Genomic DNA, 26,242 nt, shown 5'->3' on the forward strand with positions numbered 1-26,242 from the left:
ACAATGCCCAGCGATATGTTTGGAGGAGAAAAGGTGAGGCCTTTAACCCCAAGAACACCATGCCTACAATCAAGCATGGTGGTGGGAGTATTATGCTGTGGGGCTGTTTTGCTGCCAATGGAACTGGTGCTTTACAGAGAGTAAATGGGACAATGAAGAAGGAGGATTACCTTCACATTCTTCAACATAACCTAAAATCATCAGCACGAAGGTTGGGTCTGGGGCACAGTTGGGTGTTCCAACAGGACAATGATCCCAAACACACATCAAAAGTGGTAAAGGAATGGCTAAGTCAGGCTAGAATAAGGGTTTTAGAATGGCCTTCCCAAAGTCCTGACTTAAACCCCATTGAAAACATGTGGACAATGCTGAAGAAACAAGTCCATGTCAGAAAGCCATCAAATTTAACTGAACTGCACTAATTCTGTCAAGAGGAGTGGTCAAAGATTCAACCAGAAGCTTGTGGATGGCTACCAAAAGCGCCTAATTGAAGTGAAAATGGCTAAGGGACATGTAACCAAATATTAGCACTGCTGTATGTATATTTTTGACCCAGCAGATGTGATCACTTTTTTCTGTTAACCCATAATAAAGTCATAAAAGAACCAAACTTCATGAATGTTTTTTGTGACAAAGAAGTATCTGTTCCAATCACTCTATCAGAGAAAAATTAGAGTTTTAGAAATAACGGGACACTCGGTAGAGCCATTATATTATATTCTTTACAAGTGTATGTAAACTTTTGACCACAACTGTATATATATATATATATATATGCAAACACACATTCACAAAGCAGCAGAAAAGCTAATGAACTTGTCAACATCTTTACGGGGGCAAAAATCGTATCTGTTAGGTCAGATTTATAGCAGAGATAACACAAAACTCTTAGCACAATCCCAACCTTGCAGCTGGGATTTGTAGATTTGCAAATCGATTTCAATAAGAAAGGGAAACACTGCATGACACAAATGGAGAAAAGGAGATACAATGACAAAAAAAGAAGAAATTAAAGGATCAAACAAGCAACACAGCACTGAGCATACAGCTTGGCTTGATCTGGAAAAAAATAAACATCCACTCAGAAAATGTACTGAATCATTTTAAAAATCTTGTTTTTTTTTAATATATATATATATATATATATATATATATATGTATATACACATATATATGTACTTCAGTACAATTATTCAACTCTCCGATATACTTTATATATACACTACTGGGATATCCTAAATAGAAATAAATCCTAAATTGCAGAGATAAATGACACTATTCTCTGTAGTTTAGAACAATTTAGACAGAAAGAGAGGACTGACTGACAAGATCTATAATTTTGCTACTGGAGGCCTCAGAGCAATTAACATGGGGACACTAGATCAAAAAAAGAAACCAAAAGTACAGATGAGTGTGAGAGGAGGGAAGGACGGAGAACATCAGCTGAAAACTGGAAGTTTACTGGGTCCAGGTCCCTGAAACCAAATTGGACTGCAAGAGGTGGGCTTTGGACCGGCCGGTCGGATGTTGCGTCAGTTGAGACAAAAGGAGGATGTGAATCCGCTGGTGTCTGGATATTCTGATCTAAAAGAGAAGACAGAAAGACAGTCATCACTTACATTGTCTGCTTTTTTTAATTGCCTAAAAAACAATTAATTTCCTTTATTGCAGAGGTGGGACCAAGTCATTGTTTTGCAAGTCTCAAGTAAGTCTCAAGTCTTTATCCTCAAGTCACAAGTCAAGTCTCAAGTAATGTCAGGCAAGTCAGAGTCAAGTCTCAAGTCACTGGTGTAAAAGTCCGAGTAAAGTCACAAGTCTGAAACTTTGAATTTCAAGTCCTTTTGAGTCTTTAAAAAAAAAAAGAAGTTGTTCCATCTCTGTCTGTGATTCTGTGATTCTGTTCTTGCATGTTTTGCATATTGCATTTCGGTTTTGTGTTGACTACTTCATAATTTATGTACCTGAAAAAAAATAACTCCTTGCAGCATTTTTGAGCGTTTTTTTTTCCTTCTTAAAAAAAATCTGGTTAATTTGATTGGCTGTGCTACAGCTCATGCACACATACGTATGGAGTGTGGTTTGAATAAATGAATGAATGAACTGAATTAATGGCGCACACTTTCTACATAATATGCGTGTTAAATTTTAGATTTGGGGTGAAATATCAAGCCTTTTCAAGTAAACCGGTTCAAGTCCAATTCAAGTCCCAGGTCACTGGTGTAAAAGTCCAAGTCAAGTCACAAGTCTTAGAACATTTTTTCAAGTCAAGTCTAAAGTCATAAAATTAATGACTCGAGTCTGACTCAAGTCCAAGTCATGTGACTGGAGTCCACACCTCTGCTTTATTGTTTATTGCATGCTAAAATAAATTGCATGCAGTTAGTGGCATGCTAAAAGCATACTATTTAGCAGAGGTGTGGACTCGAGTCACATGACTTGGACTCGAGTCAGACTCGAGTCATTAATTTTATGACTTTAGACTTGACTTGAAAAAATGTTCTAAGACTTGTGACTTGACTTGGACTTTTACACCAATGACTTGGGACTTGAATTGGACTTGAACCGGTTTACTTGAAAAGACTTGATATTTTACCCCAAATACAAAATTTAACATGCATATTATATAGAGATTGAAAATGTGACGTCATTCACGGGTAGAACCGCAAAGGATTCTGGGAACTCGTGGCAAGCGGTACTAGCGCACGCAGGCTTTCAATTAAAATCAGTTATACAGCAATAAAAAGAAACACAAGAAGCCGTTGTATTATTAACTGCAATAGCCGGTCGCATGACAGCCACGGGAAGCCGACGGGTAAAGAGATCGGTTGTTATCGGATTACCTCGTTGAAGAGAAATTGTTCGAGCCATGTTTCCGAAGTAACAAAGAGGCGACGGGTGGCCTGGATTGCAGCCATTCAAAGGTCAAATATAACGTCCCAGAACCCTCCAGCTCACAGGTTAGTCTGCTCCAAGCATTTACACGAAGGTCAGTGTTTTTTAGTAGTTAATACGTCACTTTCATAACATAACTGGTGATATAGGTTACAAGCAAGTCTGGCGCTGAACAGAAATTGTCGCGCTATGCTCCTTTATTTATTGTGCATAAATAGTGAATTATCCTGACACAATATTGCGTTTCGCTTCTGTTATTATGGTACATTGACAAAAACATATACTTTTATTCACAGGATAAAACAGGTTTTTTGTATCACTAATTGCCCAGTACGATTACAGCATACAGTATTATTGTCACTGCTACATTTCTGTGATGCTACCAGAAATTATTTCCACTACTAATTAATTACCGTTGAGCTCAAAGGTCCTATTAATAAACGGTTAACGAATGTGTATTTATGACGACGATTTGTGAGACTGGTAAACTTATGATACGTACGATGGTCTTTCGTTCTACACGGTGCATTTCAAGGTCCTGCACCCATCCGTCGGTAAACTGTACCTGGGCTTGTTGCAGTGACCTGAAGTTACTAAACTTCATGAGTGTATGCACTCACTCCAAGAACCGTATGATTATAAATATGCATATAAATATGCTACGATGAGATAGCTGACTTCATCTAACTAGCAAATGTTGTCCAGGCTACGTTGGTGATACAGTTTTTTTAATGTGTATGATATTTTTGTCATGCGATTTTAAAGCCGGTCCTACAACCGCATCCAAGAATGACATGCAGCTTATCTCAGAACTGTCGGTGAAAACTATTCTTGGAGCTAGGTTTAATTGAGCTGCATTTTAAAGAGGTGCAATTTCACAATTTGTGTATATTTTCTAAGTTCACTATTTTGTCATGTGTTGAGAAAAACACAGATTTTAAAATTACATGGTCTAACATTTACATTTAGCATAACTGCAACATTATTTTTTCGTTGTTTTTTTTTTTTAAAGACTCGAAAGGACTTGAAATTCAAAGTTTCAGACTTGTGACTTGACTCGGACTTTTACACCAGTGACTTGAGACTCGACTCTGACTTGCCTGACATTACTTGAGACTTGACTTGAGACTTGAGGATAAAGACTTGAGACTTACTTGAGACTTGCAAAACAATGACTTGGTCCCACCTCTGCTATTTAGTTAGCATGTAACTAAATATATATGTAAATTTAGTTGGATGCTTTTCTCAAATGTACTCAGAATTCAAGCGTGCCTGCTCTTGTGAACCTCATTTCCAGCAACAACATGCATGTGAACTAGCCGATAATCAGAGTGAAGAATTTAGCAACAAAAAAGCCTGTTAAATGTGTTAATTGGCGACTTATTAAGGTCACATTCTGCTGTTTTAGATTCAATAATCCAACATTTGTGATCCCTAATAACCATATAACTTCATTCACTGGCTGCAATTTCTTGTTACTTATACACTGTAACTGATATCTGAGATCATTTAAAGGGCTCTTGGACACTAAGGTTTAGCTTAAAACAAGACAAAGGTTTTGCTAATTGATTAATTTCTTAACTACGGAAGAAAAAAAACACTGAGGTTTCTGGTCAAACAACGCAAACAATTTGAACACATCACCTTGGATTTGGGAAATTACAATGAGCAGCTAGACTGGGGAAAAAAATTCAGTATTCCAATTAACATGTCATGGCACTAATTTACAATCACACAAAGGACAAAAATAACTTCACCTGATGAGCAGCAGCATTCACGGTCCAATACAGCCTCAGTCCTCTAGAGCGACCATCCCTTTCACAGGGTCCTTCACTCTCATCTGACAAAAGAGAAAAATCACACAATAAATTTTTAATTGTTTGCTTTAGTGTCTAGTAATCACAACATTTCAAGGCAACGAAATATGTGTGTGAAATACGCAGAAGTTGAGCTGCTGCATATGAAAGAACTGCATCTTCCAAGCAGACAGAAGTAGTATAATAAAGTATGTCTGTCTGCTCCACAGCTGTCTGTGTGTGTGTCTGCAAAGGACTACAATCATAGCCTTACTTATAACAAGGTGTTTACATGGTGTTGGCTTCATCAAACTGTGGCATGGCCTTGACCTGGTCTGTACTAAGTGTTAAATAGCAGGGAATAAGCACTTTTAAGACTGAGGTCATGGTTTTCAGCCTGAAAAGATTGGGTTTCCTGTTCTAGATTGGGATTAAGGTGTCATCTTAAGTGGAGGGGTTCAAGTACCTCTTGGGCTTGTTCATGAGTGAGACAGAATGACAGGCAAATCTGGTACAGCACCAGTACAACAGCTGAGTGCTGTACAGGTCTGTTGTTTTGATGACGGATGCAAAGCTACATATCTACTGGTTGATCCTGGTCAAAAGAATAATACACAAGCAGCATAAACTAGCTTGCTTTAAGGGCTGTCTGTGATCATCCTATGAGAGGGACTAAGAGAGACTACATGTAGAGGAACTCTACATCGAAAAGAGACAGTCAAGGTCTTTTCCCAATTAGAAGAAAACTGTGCAGCAGACCCAGAACACGCCAGATCGACCATGTCTCATGGCTGCCCTAAGAACGCTTCTGTGTCCCCACAGAAGAATTGCAGGAGGTGATAGGGGAAAACGAACTGTTGGTATGTGGTAGAAAACATTAAAAGATACACTGTATCAAGTTCAATTTAATCTTGCCTGGCTTACCTCATCCAGCTCCCTACGTGTCTGCTCCTCCATGCGACGTATGTCTTCCATGTTCAGTTCAATCCATTTGTCAATCCAGCAGAACAGCTGGCGGTGAAAATTAGTGAACAAACGCTTCTCTTGCTGTGAGACAACAGAAACAATAAAGAGAAAAGTTATGGATTAGTTAAAGGAGCTGGATTTCTTAACGTAAGAGATGTGTAATTTCATCCTGTTTCCAATCTTTTACCCCGTTTATCGCGGAGAGCCTGGCAGCTTACATGTGGAACATGATAGTTAGTCCCAAAAGGTTGATTCTGTTCATCTGGATGTAGAGTTTTCATTGGGAGAAACATTTCATCACTCATTCAAGTGACTTCTTCAGTCTGAGCTGACTGCAGGTTTCCCTGATCTTATAAACAGTACATTTGCATAACGACTGAAACCAGCACCACTGAAGGAACAATGGGCTGTGAGGTCAGTTTCTTGATCATTAATAAGCAAATTGTAATGACCATTGATCAACAACCACTGATCAACCTTCTGACTGAGAACCTTCACAGACAACCACTGATCAAATTCCACTGATCAATGACCATGGATCAATGGCCATAAGTACAATTCACGGAGTACCATTCCTCCCACTAAAAATGCTTCATCAAGGTGAACAGAATCAGTCTTTTGGTATTTATTTACCTGGATGAATGAGCATGCGTCAAGACATGATAGTGAGTGGTGCCTTTTTCCATTACTACCTCAAGCGGTCAGGATTTACTGTATGTGTGCAAAGGATAACACACCGTGGTGCAACAGCCATTAACAGATATTGTCAAGGAAGGAAAAAAAGGATATGTCCCGCAGGATAAACAATGTAAATGACTTTTTTATCAATAAACCCTCCTCAGTAGCAGGCCATCACCTGTAGCTTCCTGGTTGTGTCAAAATGATAATAAGGTAAAAAGCAAATAAAACAAAAAACCTCTCAACAAACCTTTTGAATGAAATTCTCCACTTTATTTTGCAGGCCCCACCACTTGAATTTGACAGTGACCAGCTTGTAGGCACACATGTGTGGGCAGTCTTTCTTGTTAGGCAGTTCCTTCTGCAAGTACATAAACACATTCTTTTTTTACGTTACCAAATGTTCCTCAGGCATAACACATCTGTATCAAAGTCAAAGTCAAGTCAAAGTCAAAGTCAACTTTATTTGTCGATTCTGCCACATGTACAGGACATACGGAGAATAGAAATTGCGTTACTCTTCACTCCCTAGATAAATAGCAAATGAACATTTAAATATATTTAAATATAAAAGTGATTAAAAAATGCAAGTAAAATAATTAAAAAGTAAAAATTTAAATAAATACAATTTTACATATAACAAGAAAGCTATATAATATACAATATAATGGGTAAGTGACATTGAGTGTAAACCAGGCAGAGTAGTGCAAATAGGCAAATAGTGCAAATGGAGATTTGGTAATGTATGGTAAGAGAAAGTGTAACAAAGTCTTATGAGGTAATGGCAGTCCAATGCTCCACAAAGTGACTGGTAACTGGTGCAGGCCAGTGAGTGAGTCAGAGAGTGTGTGTGTTTGTGTGTGTGTGACAGAGTTCAGTGAGACCGTGGAGGAGAGAGGGGAGAGGGGGCAGAATCGGGAGGGAGTTAAGCTTCCTGACAGCCTGATGGATGAAGCTGTCCTTCAGCCTGCTGGTCCTGGCCTGGAGACTCCGCAGTCTCCTCCCCGACGGCAGCAGCTTGAAGAAGCTTTGCATTGGGTGTGTGGGATCAGCCGCTATGCAAAGGGCTTTTTTAGTGAGACGGGTGCTGTAAATGTCCTGGAGGGAGGGGAGAGAGACACCAATGATCCTCTCTGCAGCTCTCACTATGCGTTGGAGGGTTCTATGACAGGACGCATTGCAGGCTCCAAACCACACAGTGATGCAGCTCGACAGGATGCTCTCGATGGTGCCTCTGTAGAAAGTGTACATGATGGGGGCTGGTGCTCCTGCTCTTCTTAGTTTGCGGAGAAAGAAGAGACGCTGCTGTGATTTCTTGGCCAGTGCTGTGGTGTTGTACGTCCAGGAGAGATCCTCTGTGATGTGCACACCCAAGAACTTGGTGCTGCTCACTCTCTCCACAGACGCTCCGTCAATGGTCAGAGGAGCATGTTGGGTGTGCATTCTCCTGAAGTCCACAACAATCTCCTTCGTCTTCTCCACATTCAGAGAGAGATTGTTGTCAGCACACCACGTGGCCAGGCGTCTCACCTCACTTCTGTAGTCGGTCTCATCCCTGTTGCTAATGAGACCCACCACCGTTGTGTCGTCCGCAAACTTGATGAAGAGGTTGGAGCTGTATGATGGGGTGCAGTCATGGGTCAGCAGAGTGAAGAGGAGGGGGCTCAGCACACATCCCTGCGGGGCCCCCGTGTTTAAAATGATGGTGCTGGATGTATTACTGCCAACCCGTACTGCTTGAGGTCTTCCGGTGAGGAAATCCAACAGCCAGTTGCACAGTGAGGTGTTGAGCCCCAGCTGGACCAGTTTTTGAATGAGCTGTTGGGGGATTATGGTGTTGAATGCTGAACTGAAATCTATGAACAGCATTCGAACATATGAGTCATTTTTGTCCAGGTGTGTGAGTGCCGAGTGGAGTGCAGTGGAGATGGCATCATCGGTTGAGCGGTTGGGCCGATAGGCAAACTGGAAGGGATCCAGGGAGGGGGGCAGGACAGTCTTGATGTGTTGCATGACTAGTCGTTCGAAGCACTTCATCAGGATGGGAGTAAGTGCAACAGGACGGTAGTCATTAAAGCAGGAGGGAGATGACTTTTTTGGAACCGGAATGATTGTGGTGGCTTTAAAACATGTGGGGACGACAGCCTGGATGAGTGATATGTTGAAGATGTCTGTGAAGACATCAGTGAGTTCCACTGCACAGTCTCTCAGTGCACGACCAGGAATGTTGTCAGGACCCGGAGCTTTATGTGCATTGATCCTGCTGAGGGATCTCCTCACGCTGTCCGGTGACAGAGTCATCACCTGGTCACCAGGAGGGGGTGGGGTCTTCTGTGCAGTGGTGCTGTTTTGGACTTCAAAGCGAGCAAAGAAAGTGTTCAGCTCGTTCAGCAGGGGGATAGTGCTATCACAGGTCTGTGGTGGGGGCTTGTAATCCGTGATGGTCTGAATGCCCCGCCACAGGCTCCGTGAGTCTCTGCTGTCTTTGAAGTGATGAGATATTTTCCTGGAGTACTGTCTCTTAGCCTCTCTGATGCCACGGGAAAGGTTGGCCCTAGCTGTCCTCAGGCTTGCCTCGTCTCCAACTCTGAAGGCAACATTCCGAGCTTTCAGCAGCCTGTAGACCTCTCCTGTCATCCATGGTTTTTGATTGGCCCGGACAGTTATGGTTTTCGTGACTGGACCTTTGCCTCTATTCAACTAATATTTAATCAATAAAGATACACTGAGTGTTATGTATGAACCAAGAATTATTGTGTGCTATGCAAGCCATCGCCAGTAGGGGGCACCACGCCCAGTTATGTGTGTGTGTTACTTCTGTGTGATCCCAATAAAGAAGAAGTCAACTTGTAAACAAACTGTTGTATGTGCAGTCTGACTCGGCATAATCTTTAATAGTGTATTGACACTACAGTGGACATATAACATAAATTGGCGACGAGTTGTGACGTCTGGAAGACTTGGCTGTCTACTGAGCATGAACTGACTGCGTGGCCGAGTTCGGACGGAAAACGGACGATCGCGTGGTGAATTAGCATCGGAGCTAGCTGCTAGCTGCTTTTCGCCGACGAGTCAAAAACGACAGTGTTGGCTGTGGACAGCGGATACATCATGGCTGGAATGATTGGGCAGATGGACCCCTTTGATGATGCTGGTGAGCAATGGGCGACGTATATTGAACGTTTTGAGCATTACATCCTTGCTAATGACATTCAGCCTGAGAAACGGGTCCCAGTGCTGCTGAGTGTGATGGGTCCCAAGACGTACGGTCTGCTGCGTAATCTAGTGGCGCCAAGCAAGCCTGGGAGAATGCAGTATGACAATATTGTGGGTGTTTTGCAAGCTCATTTTGCTCCCAAACCGCTGGTAATAGCTGAAAGGTTCCGGTTCCACAAGAGGAATCAGGGGGAAGAAGAAACGGTCGCACAGTATGTGGCGGTGCTGAAAAGACTGTCAGAACATTGCGAGTTTGGTGCGTATCTGGAAGATGCTCTACGAGACAGATTTGTCTGTGGATTAAAGTGTGAAACTGTGCAGAAGCGTCTTTTGACTGAGAAGGATCTCACGTTTCGCAAAGCAGTTGATTATGCTGTGTCGGCAGAGACAGCAACACGTGAAGTGCAGCAGTTGAGTGGTTCCCTTAAAGTGAATGCAGTGCTGTCACAAAGAGGTGAAAAATGCCGCCGCTGCGGGAAAATGAATCATACTGATGATAACTGCTGGTACAAAGACCGTGACTGTCACCAGTGTGGAAGGAAGGGCCACACGAAACGCATGTGCAAAGGTAGAGCCAGAAGCAGCCAAGATTGGAACAGGAAAGAGAAAGAGGGGAAACATGAGCTGAAAGGCAATGCAGTTAAAAACAGAGCAAAGGACAAAAAGAGGAGAATTCATCATGTTGCCGCAGAGGAGAGTGAAAGTGAAGGAACCAGACCCGACATTGATAGTGAGTTGGAGCTGTATTCTTTGTCACGAAAAGAGAAATATTCACGTATCTCCCTAATGCCTGTAGTTAACGGGAAGAAAATGGAGATGGAGCTGGATACAGGGGCTGCTGTGTCTTTGATTCCATGGGAACAATATAAAAGTATGCTGAGTCAGTTGCCGCTGCAACCCACTGACATCATGCTGAAAACGTACACTGGGGAGCCGCTGGCACCAGAAGGGGTCATCAAGGTGCAAGTTGAACTGAATAAGCAGCGTGCAACTCTACCCTTGTACGTGGTAAAGGTGGATGCTCCACCACTGTTTGGTAGGGAGTGGCTGAGAGTGATTAAGCTGAACTGGAAAGACTTAAAGATGGTCCATGCCAGAGAGCAAAGCGGAAATGACAATCTGGAGGCTGTGCTAAAGAAACACTCTGCCGTTTTCTCTAAGGAGCTGGGCACAATGAAAGGAATTAAAGCCAGATTGACTCTTAGGCCTGATAGTGTCCCCAAATTCTGTCCACCACGTAACGTGCCTTATGCTCTCCGCCCTCGGGTGGAGGCAGAACTGAAACGCCTGACTGAGCTTGGGGTGATCACACCAGTGGAGCATAGTGATTGGGCTACGCCCGTGGTCCCTGTCAACAAGAAGGATGGTTCAGTGAGACTCTGTGGTGATTTCAAGGTCACTCTTAATTCGCAGCTCTGTGTGGATAAGTACCCACTTCCACGCATTGAGGACCTGTTTGCTTCTCTAGCAGGAGGTCAGCATTTCAGTAAGCTAGACTTAGCAAATGCCTACTTACAGATGGAGGTAGAAGAGGAGTCTAAGAAGCTGCTGACTATTTCGACACAAAAAGGGCTGTTCCGTTTCAATCGCTTGCCTTTTGGAGTGGCGTCTTCACCTGCATTGTTTCAGAAGGCTATGGATCAAGTGCTTCTCGGCCTACCATACACCCATTGTTATCTGGATGACATCCTCGTCAGTGGTCCAGATAAAGAGACACACCTGAGATCCCTTAAGGCAGTTTTGGGCAGGCTGGAGGACTATGGCCTGCGTCTCAAACAGGAGAAGTGCCTGTTTTTCCAAGAATCGGTGGAATACCTGGGCCACATAATTGATGCGGCAGGGTTACACAAATCACCAGAAAAGGTGCGTGCCGTTATGGAAGCTCCAGCACCAGCTGATGTCAGCCAGTTACGTTCTTTTCTGGGAATGCTCAACTATTATGGACGTTTCATACCTGATTTAGCTACAGTCCTGAAGCCGCTGAATGAGCTACTCAGTAAAGAGAAGAAATGGCAGTGGACATCAGCCTGCGAGTCAGCTTTCCAGAATGCTAAAGAACGTCTGGCCTCACCAAAAATACTCACCCACTACAATCCTGAACTGCCTCTCCATTTGGCATGTGACGCTTCACCATATGGCGTTGGAGCCGTGCTCTCACATGTCATGCCTGATGGCCAAGAACGGCCAATTGCTTATGCTTCACGAACCCTCAGCAAAGCAGAACGAAACTATGCTCAGATCGAGAGGGAGGCGTTGGCAATTGTTTTTGGAGTGCGCAAGTTTCACCAGTATCTCCATGGTAACAAGTTCACCTTGCTCACTGATCATCGCCCACTGACCTCAATTCTGAGTCCAGTAAAAGGTACACCATCAATGGCAGCTGCGCGAATGCAGCGTTGGGCGCTCCTTCTGTCAGCACATAATTACACCTTACAGTATCGGAAGGGGGCACATCACGCCAATGCTGACGGTCTGTCACGTTTACCTCTGCCCCTTGCACAGAAAGAGAAACAGGGAGCAGTTGAGGTATTCTACGCATCTCAGCTGGACACATTACCAGTCAGTGTCGCCGAGATCAGACGTGACACTTTGTCTGATGTCACTTTGTCTCGTGTGCTGGAAATGGTAATAACTGGACGTTTTCCAGCAACAAAGGACACAGATCAAGAGCTGTCACCCTATCTGATGCGCAGACATGAACTCACAATACAGCAGGGATGCCTCATGTGGGGCTTGAGGGTGGTTGTGCCACCTAAGCTGCGCTCTCATGTACTGAAAGAGCTCCACACTGCACATCCAGGGATGGTGAGGATGAAGAGCTTAGCTCGCAGCTATGTTTGGTGGCCTGGCATTGATTCTCAAATTGAGCTTCAAGCTAAAGCCTGCCACTCTTGTCAGCGTGTGCAAAAAGAGCCTGGGTTAGCGCCTTTACACCCTTGGCTGTGGCCTTCCTGTCCATGGGAACGGATCCATGTGGATTTTGCGGGTCCATTTGAAAGTCACATGTACCTGGTGGTGGTAGATGCACATTCCAAGTGGCCTGAAGTGCATATTATGGATAGCACCACAGCTGGTAAAACCATACAAGTGCTACGGGGTCTCTTTAGTCGCCATGGCATTCCCCACGTCCTGGTGAGTGATAACGGACCGCAGTTCTGTTCTGAGGAATTCAGGGTGTTCCTGAAAGCTAATGGAGTCAAACACATCCGCTCTGCGCCGTACCATCCTGCCACTAATGGTTTGGCTGAGCGTTTTGTGCAGACATTCAAGCATGCACTGAAAGCCTCCAGGGGTACAGCACCTGTGCAACAACGCCTTGACACGTTCCTCTTGACATATCGCAACACTCCGCATGCAACAACTAGAGAAACGCCAGCTATATTGTTCATTGGACGCAAGCTGCGCTCTCGACTGGATTTTTTGAAGCCCAGTGTGGCCGGAGCTGTGCGTCGGTCACAGGATGCGCAACAACAATGCCGACAGCAACACTCCAGGGACAGACGGTTCACTGTGGGCGAGCCTGTCCTGGTGCGCGATTATAGGAAGGGAGAGGACAAGTGGACGCACGGTGTCGTACTGGAGAAGACTGGGCCAGTGTCATACAAGGTGAATGTGGGAGCCCAAGGGGTGTGGAAACGTCATGTGGATCAGATGCTGACACGACCTGAGTCAGTATCTCAGCAGGTCACAGTGGATCCTCCGACAAGCTCTCAGATGTCACCAGCCCAGAGTGGTAGTGACACCATGCTTTACCCTTGTACAACTCTGCAGGAAGAGACTGTTGAACAAGTTATGGGGACCACCGTACCTCCAGATACACCCCAGTCTCTTAAATCATCACCGACTGACTGTACACAGGTTACAGAGCCTGTAAGACGTTACCCAGTGAGAGTCACCAAGCCACCCGCTCGTTATTGTGATGGGTGAGCGTATTAAGTAGTTCGGTGAGAGTGTTGGCGTTCAGAGACATTATTCTCAACTAAAAAGAAATTCATACAGAAAGCAACATTAGTTCCAGTTTTCATGAATGTTGTAATATAAAAAAGAAAAAAGGTGCTACTTTGGTTATGGGAAATGTTTCTGTGGGTGGTGCCACGGTCGCATAGCTTAGTGGGGAGGAGATGTTATGTATGAACCAAGAATTATTGTGTGCTATGCAAGCCATCGCCAGTAGGGGGCACCACGCCCAGTTATGTGTGTGTGTTACTTCTGTGTGATCCCAATAAAGAAGAAGTCAACTTGTAAACAAACTGTTGTATGTGCAGTCTGACTCGGCATAATCTTTAATAGTGTATTGACACTACAGTGGACATATAACACTGAGGGCTATAAATAATGTTTTAGAAATCCAGAGGTCATCACTTCTCCTGATTTTCTCCAACACCTTTTGACAATAATAAAAAGGCTCTAAAACTAAAAGTATTGATTAAAAAATCCACTATAATATATACTAACTGTAAATAAGGGCTGGCTTCTAAAACCATTCAACTAAATAAAACCACTCAGGAAAAACTGATAAAAGACAGGACCCTAATGTCCTTAGAAGCAGCTGTGGCTACATTATATTGCTGCATATGACCAAATTTTGTTCTGCACAGATCAGGCATCACTGGCTAAACATCATAGTTGCTAAGCAACAAGTATCAGTGCAAATATATTTTGTATTTTGCACATCAGTGATTAACATTAAAGTGGTTGAAAAATGTGCCTCTGCCTACTGAGATGTTTACAACAAAAAAGCTGCACCTTCCAGTCTGGTCCTAGAGGTCCTCGTCCTGTCTTCACTGACTTGAACTTGCAAGGATCTTCTTCAGGCTTGTAATCCTGAAGAAAAATGGCAAAAGCCCCCCAACAATAAACAACATGTATAAGGTGACACGTAAGTATGAAAGCTAGATGCTGTGATGGTCTCATTGATTTTAAGGTGATGTTTTCACCTTTGGTTCCACTTGGCTTCTGTCTGCAATATCAATATAGACTACATCCACTTTCTTCCAGGTTTCGGCATCCAAACCGTGTACCTGAAACAGAGACAGAGAGAACAAAACTAGATACTGTGTCTGAAGGCAAGTTTCTCCAGGCAATAAAATAGCTTTTTAATAACATAACATTTACATTTATGCATGTATAGTAGCACTGTCCCAGTAAATATGAGCACCTACAAAAGGGGGATGCAATTTGGATTTCAAATAAGAATTATGAAGCAGATTTTGATTAGGAAACCACTAAACAACAGAAAACACAACCACAAGGAGAGGAAAATAGACTATAAACCTCACCATCGATAAATTAAACATTTTGTAAAAAAAAACCCAACCACATTTGTGCCATCTGCATTGTTTCCACTCAAAATATGGACATTCAACTTGCTGCATGTAGCACCAAAGGTCATTATTGCCATTAATAATTACATTTTCAAGGTGTCCCATGTCAGGTTTGTGCCATGTCTCAATCTTGATCAAGAAGTTATCTTTCATATACTCATTCTGCAGAGAAAACACAAGTAAAATTGAGTGAAACAGGAAGAGTAAGCAAAGGATCTTAAAATATCACCTAACTCCTGTTCTCATACACACACACACCAGCGCATACAGCTGTGTATCCAGGACTTAAGAGGACATTACATTAACTTACTGTAACCCTAATCACCTTAATCATAATTAAACATTTCTAAACTTAACCTTAACAAAAATGTCCTCATCAAAGTTTTTAATGATTTCTGTAATAGGGAGCCCCCCGCCCCAATAGAAGAACACATCTCCATATTGTGTGAACAGATTTAGGTCCCCATAGCTTGAGTAATACATGAAGCACACACAAAGTAATGGTGTCTGACTACGCCTGCTGCTTCACCACTGAAATAGATCACATGTCTTTCTCAACTTTCAGGTTAACTCGCTCTCTCTCTCTCAGCATCAAGGTTTGAGGTGTCTTTTGTGTCAACGCACACGATTTCCAAAGTAAACACGCATACTTACAGTGATGACTGCAGAGCCCGATGGCAGACAGCGCAGGAGCAGACAGAGAGAAACACAAGAATAGTTGAGTTGAGGAACATTTGAAAACACTACGAAACACTACCAATACGCATTAACAGTATTGGACAATGTACAGATGTCACGAGGAATTGTTAAACACCAGTTGTCAGTGTGTGTGTGTGTAGGTACAGGTTGTGCCTTTGCCTGTTCTGTGTGTTTGTGTGACAGATGGCTGTCTGGCAACTGGCAGGCTGTGTGTGATCTCAGCCTGAAAGGCTCGAGTGATTGCACGGCTCTTCTCTCTGGGCATACAGTAAATTATTCAGCTACTCTTTCAAGGTGACAAAGACCCAGAGACACACAGTTAGCAAGAGTATGCGCCATTATTTAAATCAGTTATCTTAAACCCCTATTAAACAAAAAAAAAGGTATATTTCTTTCACAAATAAAATCCACTGAGCGAGGCATCCCTGAGCTACAAAAACACGTGATTCTGATAAATGTCACAAATCAAATCTGTATTTTATGTGATGAATATTACCAAAAGCACAGAGATTAAGCATTTTGTGTGCTGGTATAAAGTGTCTCTGCGTGTATGTGTGTCGTACCTGTGCGACAGTATGGGTACGCGTTCCAGGCTTTCTCGTGGATATTGAGAGCTGAAGCTGGAGCCAACATTCTGACGAATGATGGCACTTTACTGCAGGGCAGAGGAGTGAAGAGAAAACAAGCCTAGTTAATTTTAAAGCATTTTTATTTCAGTTATTTAACTTCATTATAAGTTCTCATATTGGAGGTCTTAAGCATCACAGCAAAACCTTCCTTTACCTGACCAAGTCCTTTATATTAAGCTTTAGATTTAGCTTTGCAATATAAACATGAATAGCTATAATACATATGAATGCCCACTATAAAGATCTAAAGCAACAAAAGCACTAAAACCTTGATAGGCAGAAACTACATGTGGTTGCTTCTGGTAGCTTACTTACATGCATCAGTGTGCTATCAGCATATTTAGATCTTTGTAGGTTAACAAACAGTCCAGAACCCCAACCTTACTATCAGGTTTTCCTAAAAGCTTCTTGGAAAGCCTTCAGCTGATCCAAAACACTGCAGTGACAGTGCTAACATGGACTGGAATGAGAGATCAAATTTCTCCTTCTAAACAAACTAAGTTCCGAATGATCATGCCAAATGTTAAAGACCTCATAGTAAAACATTATCCCAGTAAAGCATCCCACTGTCAGAGTGCAGGCTTACTATGGTAGAATAAGAAGCAGAGCCTTCAGCTATCAGGCTTCTCTCCTGTGAAACCAGCTCCCACTTGGGATTCACGAGAAATATTCTCTGGGGTGGGAAGTGCTAAGTGTTGCTATAATTGACTGATTATGTCTCCACTGCCCAAGTGTTTATTTGCCAGTTTGCATGCTATGCTGTGTTACTATTTTATGCACTCTCTTTCCCCTCCAATCGATCCCTAAGTCTGGTTCTGCCAGACAGCTCTTCCTTCTAAAAGGGAATTTTTCCTCTCCACTGTCACCAAGAGTTTGCTCATAGGGTATCATCAGATTATTAGGGCTCTTGATGGTGTCCTTGTTGTTAACTGCTGCTTTATATAATGAAGCTGAAGTAAATATAATTAAGACTTTGAAGTAACGGGATAATAGACGTACAAATATATGAAATAGAAAAATGAATGAATCGAATGCAAGATTCTTCTGCTGCATCGTCTGACACTGCAAACCTGTTGTACAAATACTTACCTCTGCAAATGGTATATTTTGTGTGTGTACTGTCCCTTCTCTCCATCTTTCTCATAGGGTTCATTTTTTAGCACCTCCACTCCTTCTCCTCCACCCGTCTCATTCTTACTGGCCTCAGCCACAGAGTACAGCTGGCCAACCTGGTACTGGAAAAAACAAAAATATATAAAAATTGTTGGATTGATGTAAAAACATGGCTTAAAGGGACAAATAAAAAGCTACTTCCTCTCAAGTCTACCTTAAAAGAACACATGCTGAAGTTACAATGTATTATTACCCAGATGAGAGCGCTTTCGCAGTGAAACACAGGTATATTTTTTCATGTGCATTTCATCTTTTTCTTTGGCTCTTTTCCTTGATTGCTCCATATTCCTCTCCTTCTTCCTGAATTCTCATAATCTCCCATATACTTATGCTTGCTCTCCACATTTTATTTTCATCCTGTCTACTTTTATGTCGCACCCGACTGTTTTTCTCTTTCACGACTTCTCAGTCTCACGCCTCTGTCTTCATCTCACCCCCCTCTCCCTGATCCCAAGTATGCATGTGATTGTTTAAGCACAGGACAATGGCTCTTTCATTTTTTAATCACCTCTAATCCACATATAACCTCTGCACAAAGCTGGACCAGAACGCAGACACGCTTACAACATCGCAACGATGGGACAAGTTGATTTATTATGTATTCTGACCTTTTAACAGGAGACATATAAAAGTTATTCTTTGTATTCAGACGTTGCCAGGTATGACTTCCTGCACTTCTGTGTCATTCACTAAATTCAAATGATGAAAACGCTGATTATGTGTTTACACACAATGCAAGTTTCTCTTGCGGTCAGCAAAACCTGGCAAGCAGGAAACAAAGAGGATTTGACAATCTGCGGTAATCTCAACAAAAACTCATGCTTAGGCTGAAGAAATATGCTGCGCCTGCCACGGCACGTTTGTATACATATACATACATTTATAGGGCACAGAAATAACTAAGCTTGACAGAACATCTCACGATGGAGTCAAGTGGTAATCTAATGCTCTCCTGTCACTCCATGAACCTTAAGTGAGCATGGTAGACAAGATCTCACTTCACTTTCAGGCAGTGAATGTTGGTGTACAGTAAATCAACAGCAAAATTCCTGCCTCTGCCTGGCTCTAAAGCTAGTAAATAGTAAATTTAGTAAATTGACTTTTTAACATTAAAACATTGCACTTTATATTACATTTTTATGTAGTCAACAACTTTCAGTTTTCTCCCTTATCAAATGATTTGTCTGTCTTCGGTACATTTTGTAGCTCAAAGATGAGCCTTCTCTGAAATTTGGTGTTGGTAGTCCAGTGAGGGGCCTTAGGCAAGTCATGACTTAGGTAGTAATTTTAGATACCTCGTATAATTAGAGCAGGAGCTATGAAATGAATGGGGATGGTGAATGGAAGCCAAATGTTTAAAGATAAGTTTGGTTCATCTCGCAGCACTAGTTCTGCTGAGTGTAACAAGACCAGCATGTGGGGGTGGATTCATCTTTAGGTACCCACAGATCACTGTTCAGTGCAAAAACATAGTGATGAGTTGTGACTGCCAGATGTTTTAGATTTCAGAAAGTTGGTTTTGTTCATCTGGAAAAAAAGGATTACTCTGCAACAGCAGCCGCAATAAAAAAAAAAGATGAAATGAGCCACAGAGGTTTAATTGACCTTCTTGAAATATGCAAACTATTACATTTTCTAAATAAGCAGTGAGTGTGACCATGATTGCTTCTTAGAGTTTATTCAATGACTAGACACATCTGCTGAGAAAAAAACAAACAAACCAAAAAAACTGGAAAGCCAAATGGACACTGGAGACGGTTCCCTCTGAACAGGCATGGATACTGTAGCTACCCACTGAAAAACAGCAAAGCCTCCTGGGTAACAGCGTTGGACAATTATAACTCGACCTTGCCTTGTGGGATCAGTCTTTGTCCAGTTACGCCAGAACTTTCTACTTTTCATGCAAATAAAGTACTGATAAGCTTTATCTTAAACGGTGGCCCTTGGCAAGAAGTTAGCAGACAGGAAATTCAATTTCAGCAAAACTCTTCAGGGAGGTTTTACCACCACCAGGCTCTGACGGTCAGTAGTCTCACTGAAAAAAAAAAACACTGTTTCACTCAGTGAAATGGCAAATAACTGAAGACTGCTGTTTCAGAGAGTCTGAATTTAGAGAAGGAAACAGACATGCTCGAGGGATGTGATTCAGTTGGTTAACTGTCTTTAGGATTAGGTTTGTCACATTTAACTCAAATATTTCCTTTTCAGTACTTTTTCAGCATCTGCTTGTGACACAGTGTCCACTTCTTGTGCTTTAGAGGAAATCTGCCTGATTATTAAGAGATATAATTGGAGATAATAAGATAATGTCTACAAACAGACACAGTTAAGAGAAGAAACATTTAAATCTGAAAACGCCTTCGGAGGAAATCAGCATTACTTATTTCTCATTCCACTGCTTCGTGGTTTTGATTTTAAACGAAAATATGAAACAGTATGATTTGGTCAAGTCTCCGATTTGAATTCTTGAATTCCTGTGACTGATCTGGCGTTTATGTGGCACACTGCAGCGTCTGAGCACGCACTGGTGCTTCACACCGATGCTTTAAGCTACAGTAAGATTAAGTGATTTAAATGTATTTAAATATTTTGTAATAAATGCGCAGTATTAGTCATAGGTCTCTAGCAAAAGTAGATTAGACTGCTTTAATTTTCCAAAAATATAAAGGCAGAGGAAAAAGGAGGTGGGGGGTAAGCGTGATGTCATGGAAGCAGTTTCAGGTGACTCATTTACAATGCAGGCCTGAATAGACAGGCAGACTGCAATGGAAGTGATGACAAGACACGACAGATGGACACAGACACAGAGTGTAAGGACAGTGAAATACTGTGTGGATTCAATGGTCTATCTAAGATAAGAGATTCTCTTAAGCTGGATTTTCCTATGCAGGCTGGATGTGTGTGGATATATGAAAAATGTGTTAGAACATGTGGGCATCAAAAATGTAAACACACAAAACAATCCAAAGAAGAGGAGCTTTACTGACACAGCTTCTGAGGAAACAGAGCTAAAAAAAAAAAAAAAAAATCAGATAACATAGGCTGAGCCTTGAGCAAATCTCGCTAACACACAGAGACACTTACACACATTGAAATATACTGAGATAGCACTTACCTCTTCCACGGAAATAGGAAGAATCACTCGACTGGAAAAGAGGGAAGAATACGTGAAATTACTCAAAATGTTACACTAAAACTCCTGAACTCGTGCTTGTAATGTATACTGAACAATGGGCAGACATGCAGCACAGTTCCATTCACACCAAATATGATGAACAAAAAAAGACATGAAAATCCAGATGATTCTGTTTAAACTGTTTAAGATGCTTCTTTTAATGCGCTAAAAACTCAAAATGTTTTTGGTTGTGATGTAACAGTTGAAGCTTAAGTCTCCAACATGCCCCTGACAGACTCAGGGGCATGTTGGAGACTTGGGCTCATTCTTTTAAAAGTGAGTTCTTCCTCCCCACTGTCACCACAGGTTTCCTCATAGGGTTTTCTCATAGGAAATGGACAATTTTGCTATTGTGAAGTCAGATCTTTTGCTGTTTTCATGCTACATTGGAACAATTCAAGTTTCTCAGAATCTCTGTTGAGTTTTTTTTAACTGCCCTTGTAAAGCACACTGAACTTGTCTGAGTACAAATCCCCAGAAAGGTGTTTTCTTGTGCCTTTGGCGGGAAATGAACTTCCTCTGTGAAAATGTCAAGCTGACAACATGAGAAGCCATGTTTAACTATTCAACTTAATATTTATTGGAATACCAATTTTTCTCATATACACACCCTTTTTGCTGTGCCGTGTGAGCAAAGGATAATAGTCTTTATCTGGATGTGCAGTACTGAACTATACAAAGTATGTGACAGCAGCTAAACTTCAATTCATCGTATAACACAAGTTGTTCAGAAGTTATTCTTTAAGATGAAGTAAATGACAAATCTAACAAATCTATCCTTGTGTGGATGGATATGAGACATTTGGAAAAAAATAAAATATTAAAAGTCCCATTTAGTATAAATTTAATGTATTTAAATGTGACCCTCGTATCACTGAACCATTAAAAAAACAGAAGGCATGATCTTTTTGCTGTTGCTTAGTTACAAATAAATCCCCGAATGTTTATATGGGCTATGTGAACGAAAACAGTCAAATTCACTTGAATTCACATAAACAGACATCAGATTTCTCTCATACAAGCAGCATTTGTTGGTTCATCTGCTGTTTTTGTTTTGCCTTTTCCAATAACTGCTGTGTCTAATTTTTTTCTGTTGTATCACTGTGTTTTAAAACAAGCACTGGGGAAATGCAGAAGCCCAACACACGGCCACATACACACATCACCAACAAACTTGTCCTGCAAAATCTGCATTTCACTCATATTGATAAAATGACACATTAAAAAAATAATGATAAGACATCCAACTAGGAGTGCTGAGATAGCATGTTGCATTATACAAGCTACAATAATATTTGTATACATACAAATATTATACTGAAAAATCTACTATTTTTATTATAGTAATCTATTAATGAGTTCATAGTTTTATGCTAATTTATTAATCAACATGTAACTTTGCACTGTTGTTTTGATTAAATAACCCCATTCTTGGATTTTATATTGATTTTTTTTAAAAAGATCGCGTACAATGAAGAATAATGAATAAAGTCACAATTAGAGAACTCTGGCACATCGATGTGTATGGAGAAATAAAACTTTACAGTCCATCAACGCTAACAGTTACACAGATGCCCACACACATTCAGAATTCAACATCTTAGCAAAAACTCATTCTGCACAAACATGCAAGCACACACACACACAACATCTGGGCTCTGTTACATTGCACACAATAAAGCAGCAGCTTAAACATGCTGCACCGCCTCCTGCATCCCAGACCACAGAATGCACATGTACAGTATGCAGCTTTGTTGATTGTTCTGCGAGTGTGTGAGGTATGCCCAAATTCACTTAATCCTACATCCCATTCGCCACTGAGTGTAATCTGGCTCTGAGTCCCAGCCAAACACTGACCGGTAGACCAGATGCTGCAAAGAAGGCAGGGACTGGCCCTAATGTCAAATGACAACATTTGAGATTTGAATTTACCAATATAAGTTCTGTTTTTGTTTACAAGGGTTGCAGTTACATTGTTTTGTTTTTTTCTGATGCATTAAAATTATTACTGCTCATCTCTTTTTAAATGGTGAAAGAAATATCTGCGTGCCTAAGGCAAATATTAAAATTTAACTGTCGGTGTAAAAAACTGAAAATGTAGTAGTCATAATGCTTCTTCTACACTCACTGACCATTTTGTTAGATACACCTTTTCAGCTGTTTGTTAATGCAAATATCTCATCACCCAGGCACAGGGCGATTATCGATGCATTTAAGCATGTGGACGCATTTAAGGCGATCTGTTGAAGATCAAATTAAAAGGTAAAGAAGTAAGTTAGAATGTGGCGTTGTTGTTAGTGTCAGAGGGGCTGGTCCGAGTACTTCAGAAAGTACTATATAATGGGAATTTGCCCTACTACCATCTCCTGGGGTTTACAGAGAGTAGTCCAAAAAAAGAGAAAATGCAGTGAGCAGCAGTTCTCTGTGTGTGTGTGTGTGTGTGTGTGGGGGGGGGGGGGGGGGGGGGGGGGGGTAGTAATGCCAGAGGTCAAAGGAATATGGCCAGACTGCTTTGAGCTGATGGGAAGGCAACACTGACTCAAATAACCATTTGTAACCATGTCTAATACTAAAGGGCTACAGCCGCTCAAATTAAGAAAAATTCACACAGGCTAATCAAAATTGGACAATATAAGCTTGTAAAAATGTTGCCTGGTCTAATGAATCTCAATTTCTGCTGCAACATTTGGATGGGATGGTCAGAATTTGGCGTAAACAAAATAATAGCATGGATCCATCCATCTAATGCTTCAAACGAGTGGTGTAATGTTGTGAGGGATGTTTCATTAGCACATTTGAATACAATCTGAACATTATTCAAACACCACAGCCAACCTGACCATCTGACAAATCTCCAGCAACTCTATGATGCTATTACAGGCTGGACTCACCAGACACCCCATAGTACAATATTGTCATAATACTTCACTTGCAACAAGATATAACTGTGATTTTTAACATTTTGTCATACGCTGAGTATCCCAATAACATATGCCATGATTTGTCACCTTTTTAAATGAAAATTATGTCCTCAAAGTTAAACCTTGTCAACATTTGTTTTATCCAGTAAGATAAGCTTATCTCTCTTCAGTTATGTTTTTCTGCAAAATGAGACTGTCAAGCACATCAACGCTGTCACTAAAACCGACCATAAGATGGAGTCAGTCTGCTACCAGTCAAAGATTGAATGGAGACAAGTTGGCAACTAAATTCAATTTGATTCTGACAATACAGCAATTAGGTGTGATCAATAATAGAAGGTCACATATCTGTTGATATCTATAATTGATACTCTAATGTATCAATTTTCCCTAGATGCTAGCTTGCCCATTTGGACCAAATATCTGAGAAAATTTTCTAGCACCTTGATCTAACAGCAAAAAGGGAGTCCAGCCTGGTACTAGCAATGTGTACCTAACAAAATGGCCGGTGATTGTATATTTCTCTTACTCTCTGCAAGTCTCCTTGGTCTAATGGTCTTGACAGGAAGATCAGGTGTCACTTTGTTGCTTTAGAAAACAAACACCCATCCTGCATTGCTCGTCTTTTCTTCTTTTCCTCTTTATCTATTTTCCCTCCGTCTTCCTCTTTTTCCTGCTTCTATTCCTTTGATCAAATCAGGTTTTTAAAATCTAAAGCAGGTGCTACATGCATGTACACCTGCCAAAGTGCTTAAGCTGAAGAAAAGTGGATCATGAGTGATGTAGGTCAGTGGTTCAGGTGAGGAGCACTACAGAAACTGGACATGGATCTGTTCTTTTTCTCCTGACCCTCATGATGGTATCTTGGCGTGCGTAACTCTGTGTGTGGATGTGCGTGTACAAGCATCTTTGAGTGTTGACAGTGCGTAAATACATTTAGAATTTAATCGTGACTGATTTAATTAATTTCCAGGCTGGCTGTTGAGGCCCAGAGTCTCCCTAATCACTTCAGATCTTTAGGATGCCATCACTCTGATCCTGTGCTTTTTGTGCTGGGCCATTTATTGATTAAATGTAGAGGATGTGATGGCAAATCAAGACAATAACCAGTGACAGAGAGACTCTGATCAGAATTTTTTTTTTTTTTTTAGATATTTCTGCCACACAGTTCAGGTTTGACCTTGCCACAAAATTGCAACAAACATGCTTATAATAAAAAATGTGAAAAAAGCCCAAATGTATTTGGATTATTTTTTTTTTATTTAAAAGGCGATGCATATCATTGAAACTACTAAAACACAGAACACCTAAAGGAAGCACACATCGTTCTTTTTTGTGTCTTTTTTTTAAACAGGTGAACATCAGCTTCCTGGAACAAAAAACCTAATATACACACTGCACACTGACACCAGCAAAGAAATAAAGGAACAACATTCTGTCTGTGTGACAATGATGATTAAAACGTGCAGGATTTTCTCCATTTGAAGGACAATATCAGCCCAGTTCATCTGCCATTCATCGGCCTTGCCCTTATTTTAACCACCAGCTATAGTGAGCAGGCCTCAGTCAGTTACACAGAGGCCCTCAAAAACGCATTCAAACAATTTGTCAATTTAATTTTTTTCCCCATTTCAAGCCACAAAACCACACTGTGTGCCATTGCATCCTTTCGGCCCAGCAGCCAAATTCTCTAACATCTAACTGGTGCATTAAAACCTCGCCATTTGCCCTTTTCTCCCCCAAGCTTTGCGCCCACCTCCTCTACCTGCCCACTCCCACCGCTCCTGCTCCTTAATCAACCATCCACCCTGGGTCATTCTCCATCTCACTGTCTCCATTCCTCTAGATGCAAATGCTGGAATGCTTCATCGGTCGTTTCACCTTCACCGCGCATCAATAACATGGCCACAGCGGCTAACAGGGATGGACGCTGGCACGACGCGGCTTACGCCAGCCATTTGTCCCTCAGCTCCTCTCGAGCATCCGTCATTTTAGCACTACAGCGGAGGGAATTACTCTGTTCGCCACCACAGTGAAAGCCTCCCGATTTCAGCTGATGGCTTGTGATGCAGGATGTGAAGGGCACAGCCACGCCGGCTGCTGATGCAACTACAGCTGCCGCTAAATTTCCCTCTCAGTTTATTCCGCGAATACTTCAGGGTGGCGAGAGTGTTGCATGCATGAAAAATGATCACGGACACCGAGCAGGTGCGGGGTTTCGACATCACCCTGGCCGCGCTATTGCAATTTCCCGGTCGGGCGACTGGCCACAATGTCAGCGGTGCGAAAGGAGACGGGGGAGACAGGCAAACGCGCACACGTTACCTTTTCGAACACTCTCTCACTTGCACACACACCTACTTACTATTCCTTTATAAGCATTTTTTGTGTGCAGTATATCCCGGGATAACAGCCCAATACAGGTCCAGAAAGCAGGTCGATTCTTCCCTCTGTTAGTCGCTTCTTTTTCCGCTTGCTTCTCTTCCACCTCCCGCTCCCTATGTCATTCTACCTCCACAGTCGCTTATTTTCTTCAAATTCACTTCCTGATCGGGGCCGCGGAGCGGCGTTGCTGTTACGCGCAGAGCACCGAGGCCTGTGCAGAGAACACAACACACAGAAAGCGATGGTTCGTCATGGGAGTGGTCTGCGGTGGTGCCACAGAGCCACAACTCCACAGAACACATCTCACAGACACCAACATATTATAGGGTAGTGTTTGAAACAAAAAAAACACAAAAGTAAGTCAACCCTCAGGAAACCAGCTGCACGG

General features: G+C 41.9%; 1 protein-coding gene across 1 annotated transcript; it reads right to left on the reverse strand.

The window, feature by feature from the left end:
- Positions 1–1,129: 1,129 nt before the first annotated feature.
- On the reverse strand, positions 1,130–25,772 carry pitpnab (phosphatidylinositol transfer protein, alpha b). The gene is made up of 12 exons (XM_086308760.1): positions 25,243–25,772; positions 20,489–20,519; positions 17,290–17,435; positions 16,135–16,226; positions 15,527–15,534; positions 14,960–15,034; positions 14,486–14,569; positions 14,295–14,372; positions 6,583–6,693; positions 5,613–5,735; positions 4,650–4,732; positions 1,130–1,584 (listed from the first exon to the last, which is right to left on the reverse strand). The coding sequence occupies exons 1-11, from the start codon at positions 25,305–25,307 to the stop codon at positions 4,685–4,687; spliced, it is 861 nt and encodes a 286-aa protein (XP_086164886.1). The 5' UTR covers positions 25,308–25,772; the 3' UTR covers positions 1,130–1,584; positions 4,650–4,684.
- Between the last annotated feature and the right edge of the window lie 470 nt (positions 25,773–26,242).

This window comes from Aulonocara sp. 'chitande type north' Nkhata Bay, linkage group LG10 (assembly GCF_057382095.1).
Source record: "Aulonocara sp. 'chitande type north' Nkhata Bay isolate Kocher_YH1m ecotype deep benthic linkage group LG10, A_spYH_male_GT1.1, whole genome shotgun sequence".
Taxonomy (NCBI): Eukaryota; Metazoa; Chordata; class Actinopteri; order Cichliformes; family Cichlidae; genus Aulonocara; species Aulonocara sp. 'chitande type north' Nkhata Bay.

Bases quoted from the DNA above. Each gene is read 5' to 3' on its own strand.
- pitpnab (XM_086308760.1), bottom strand. From the start codon at position 25,307: ATGGAGACAGTGAGATGGAGAATGACCCAGGGTGGATGGTTGATTAAG. The intron at 6,694-14,294 runs GTGCAGCTTTTT...ATGTACTTGCAG, and splicing joins CTCTAGGACCAGACTGGAAG to AAGGAACTGCCTAACAAGAA. The intron at 4,733-5,612 runs GTAAGCCAGGCA...CTCTTTTGTCAG, and splicing joins CACGTAGGGAGCTGGATGAG to ATGAGAGTGAAGGACCCTGT.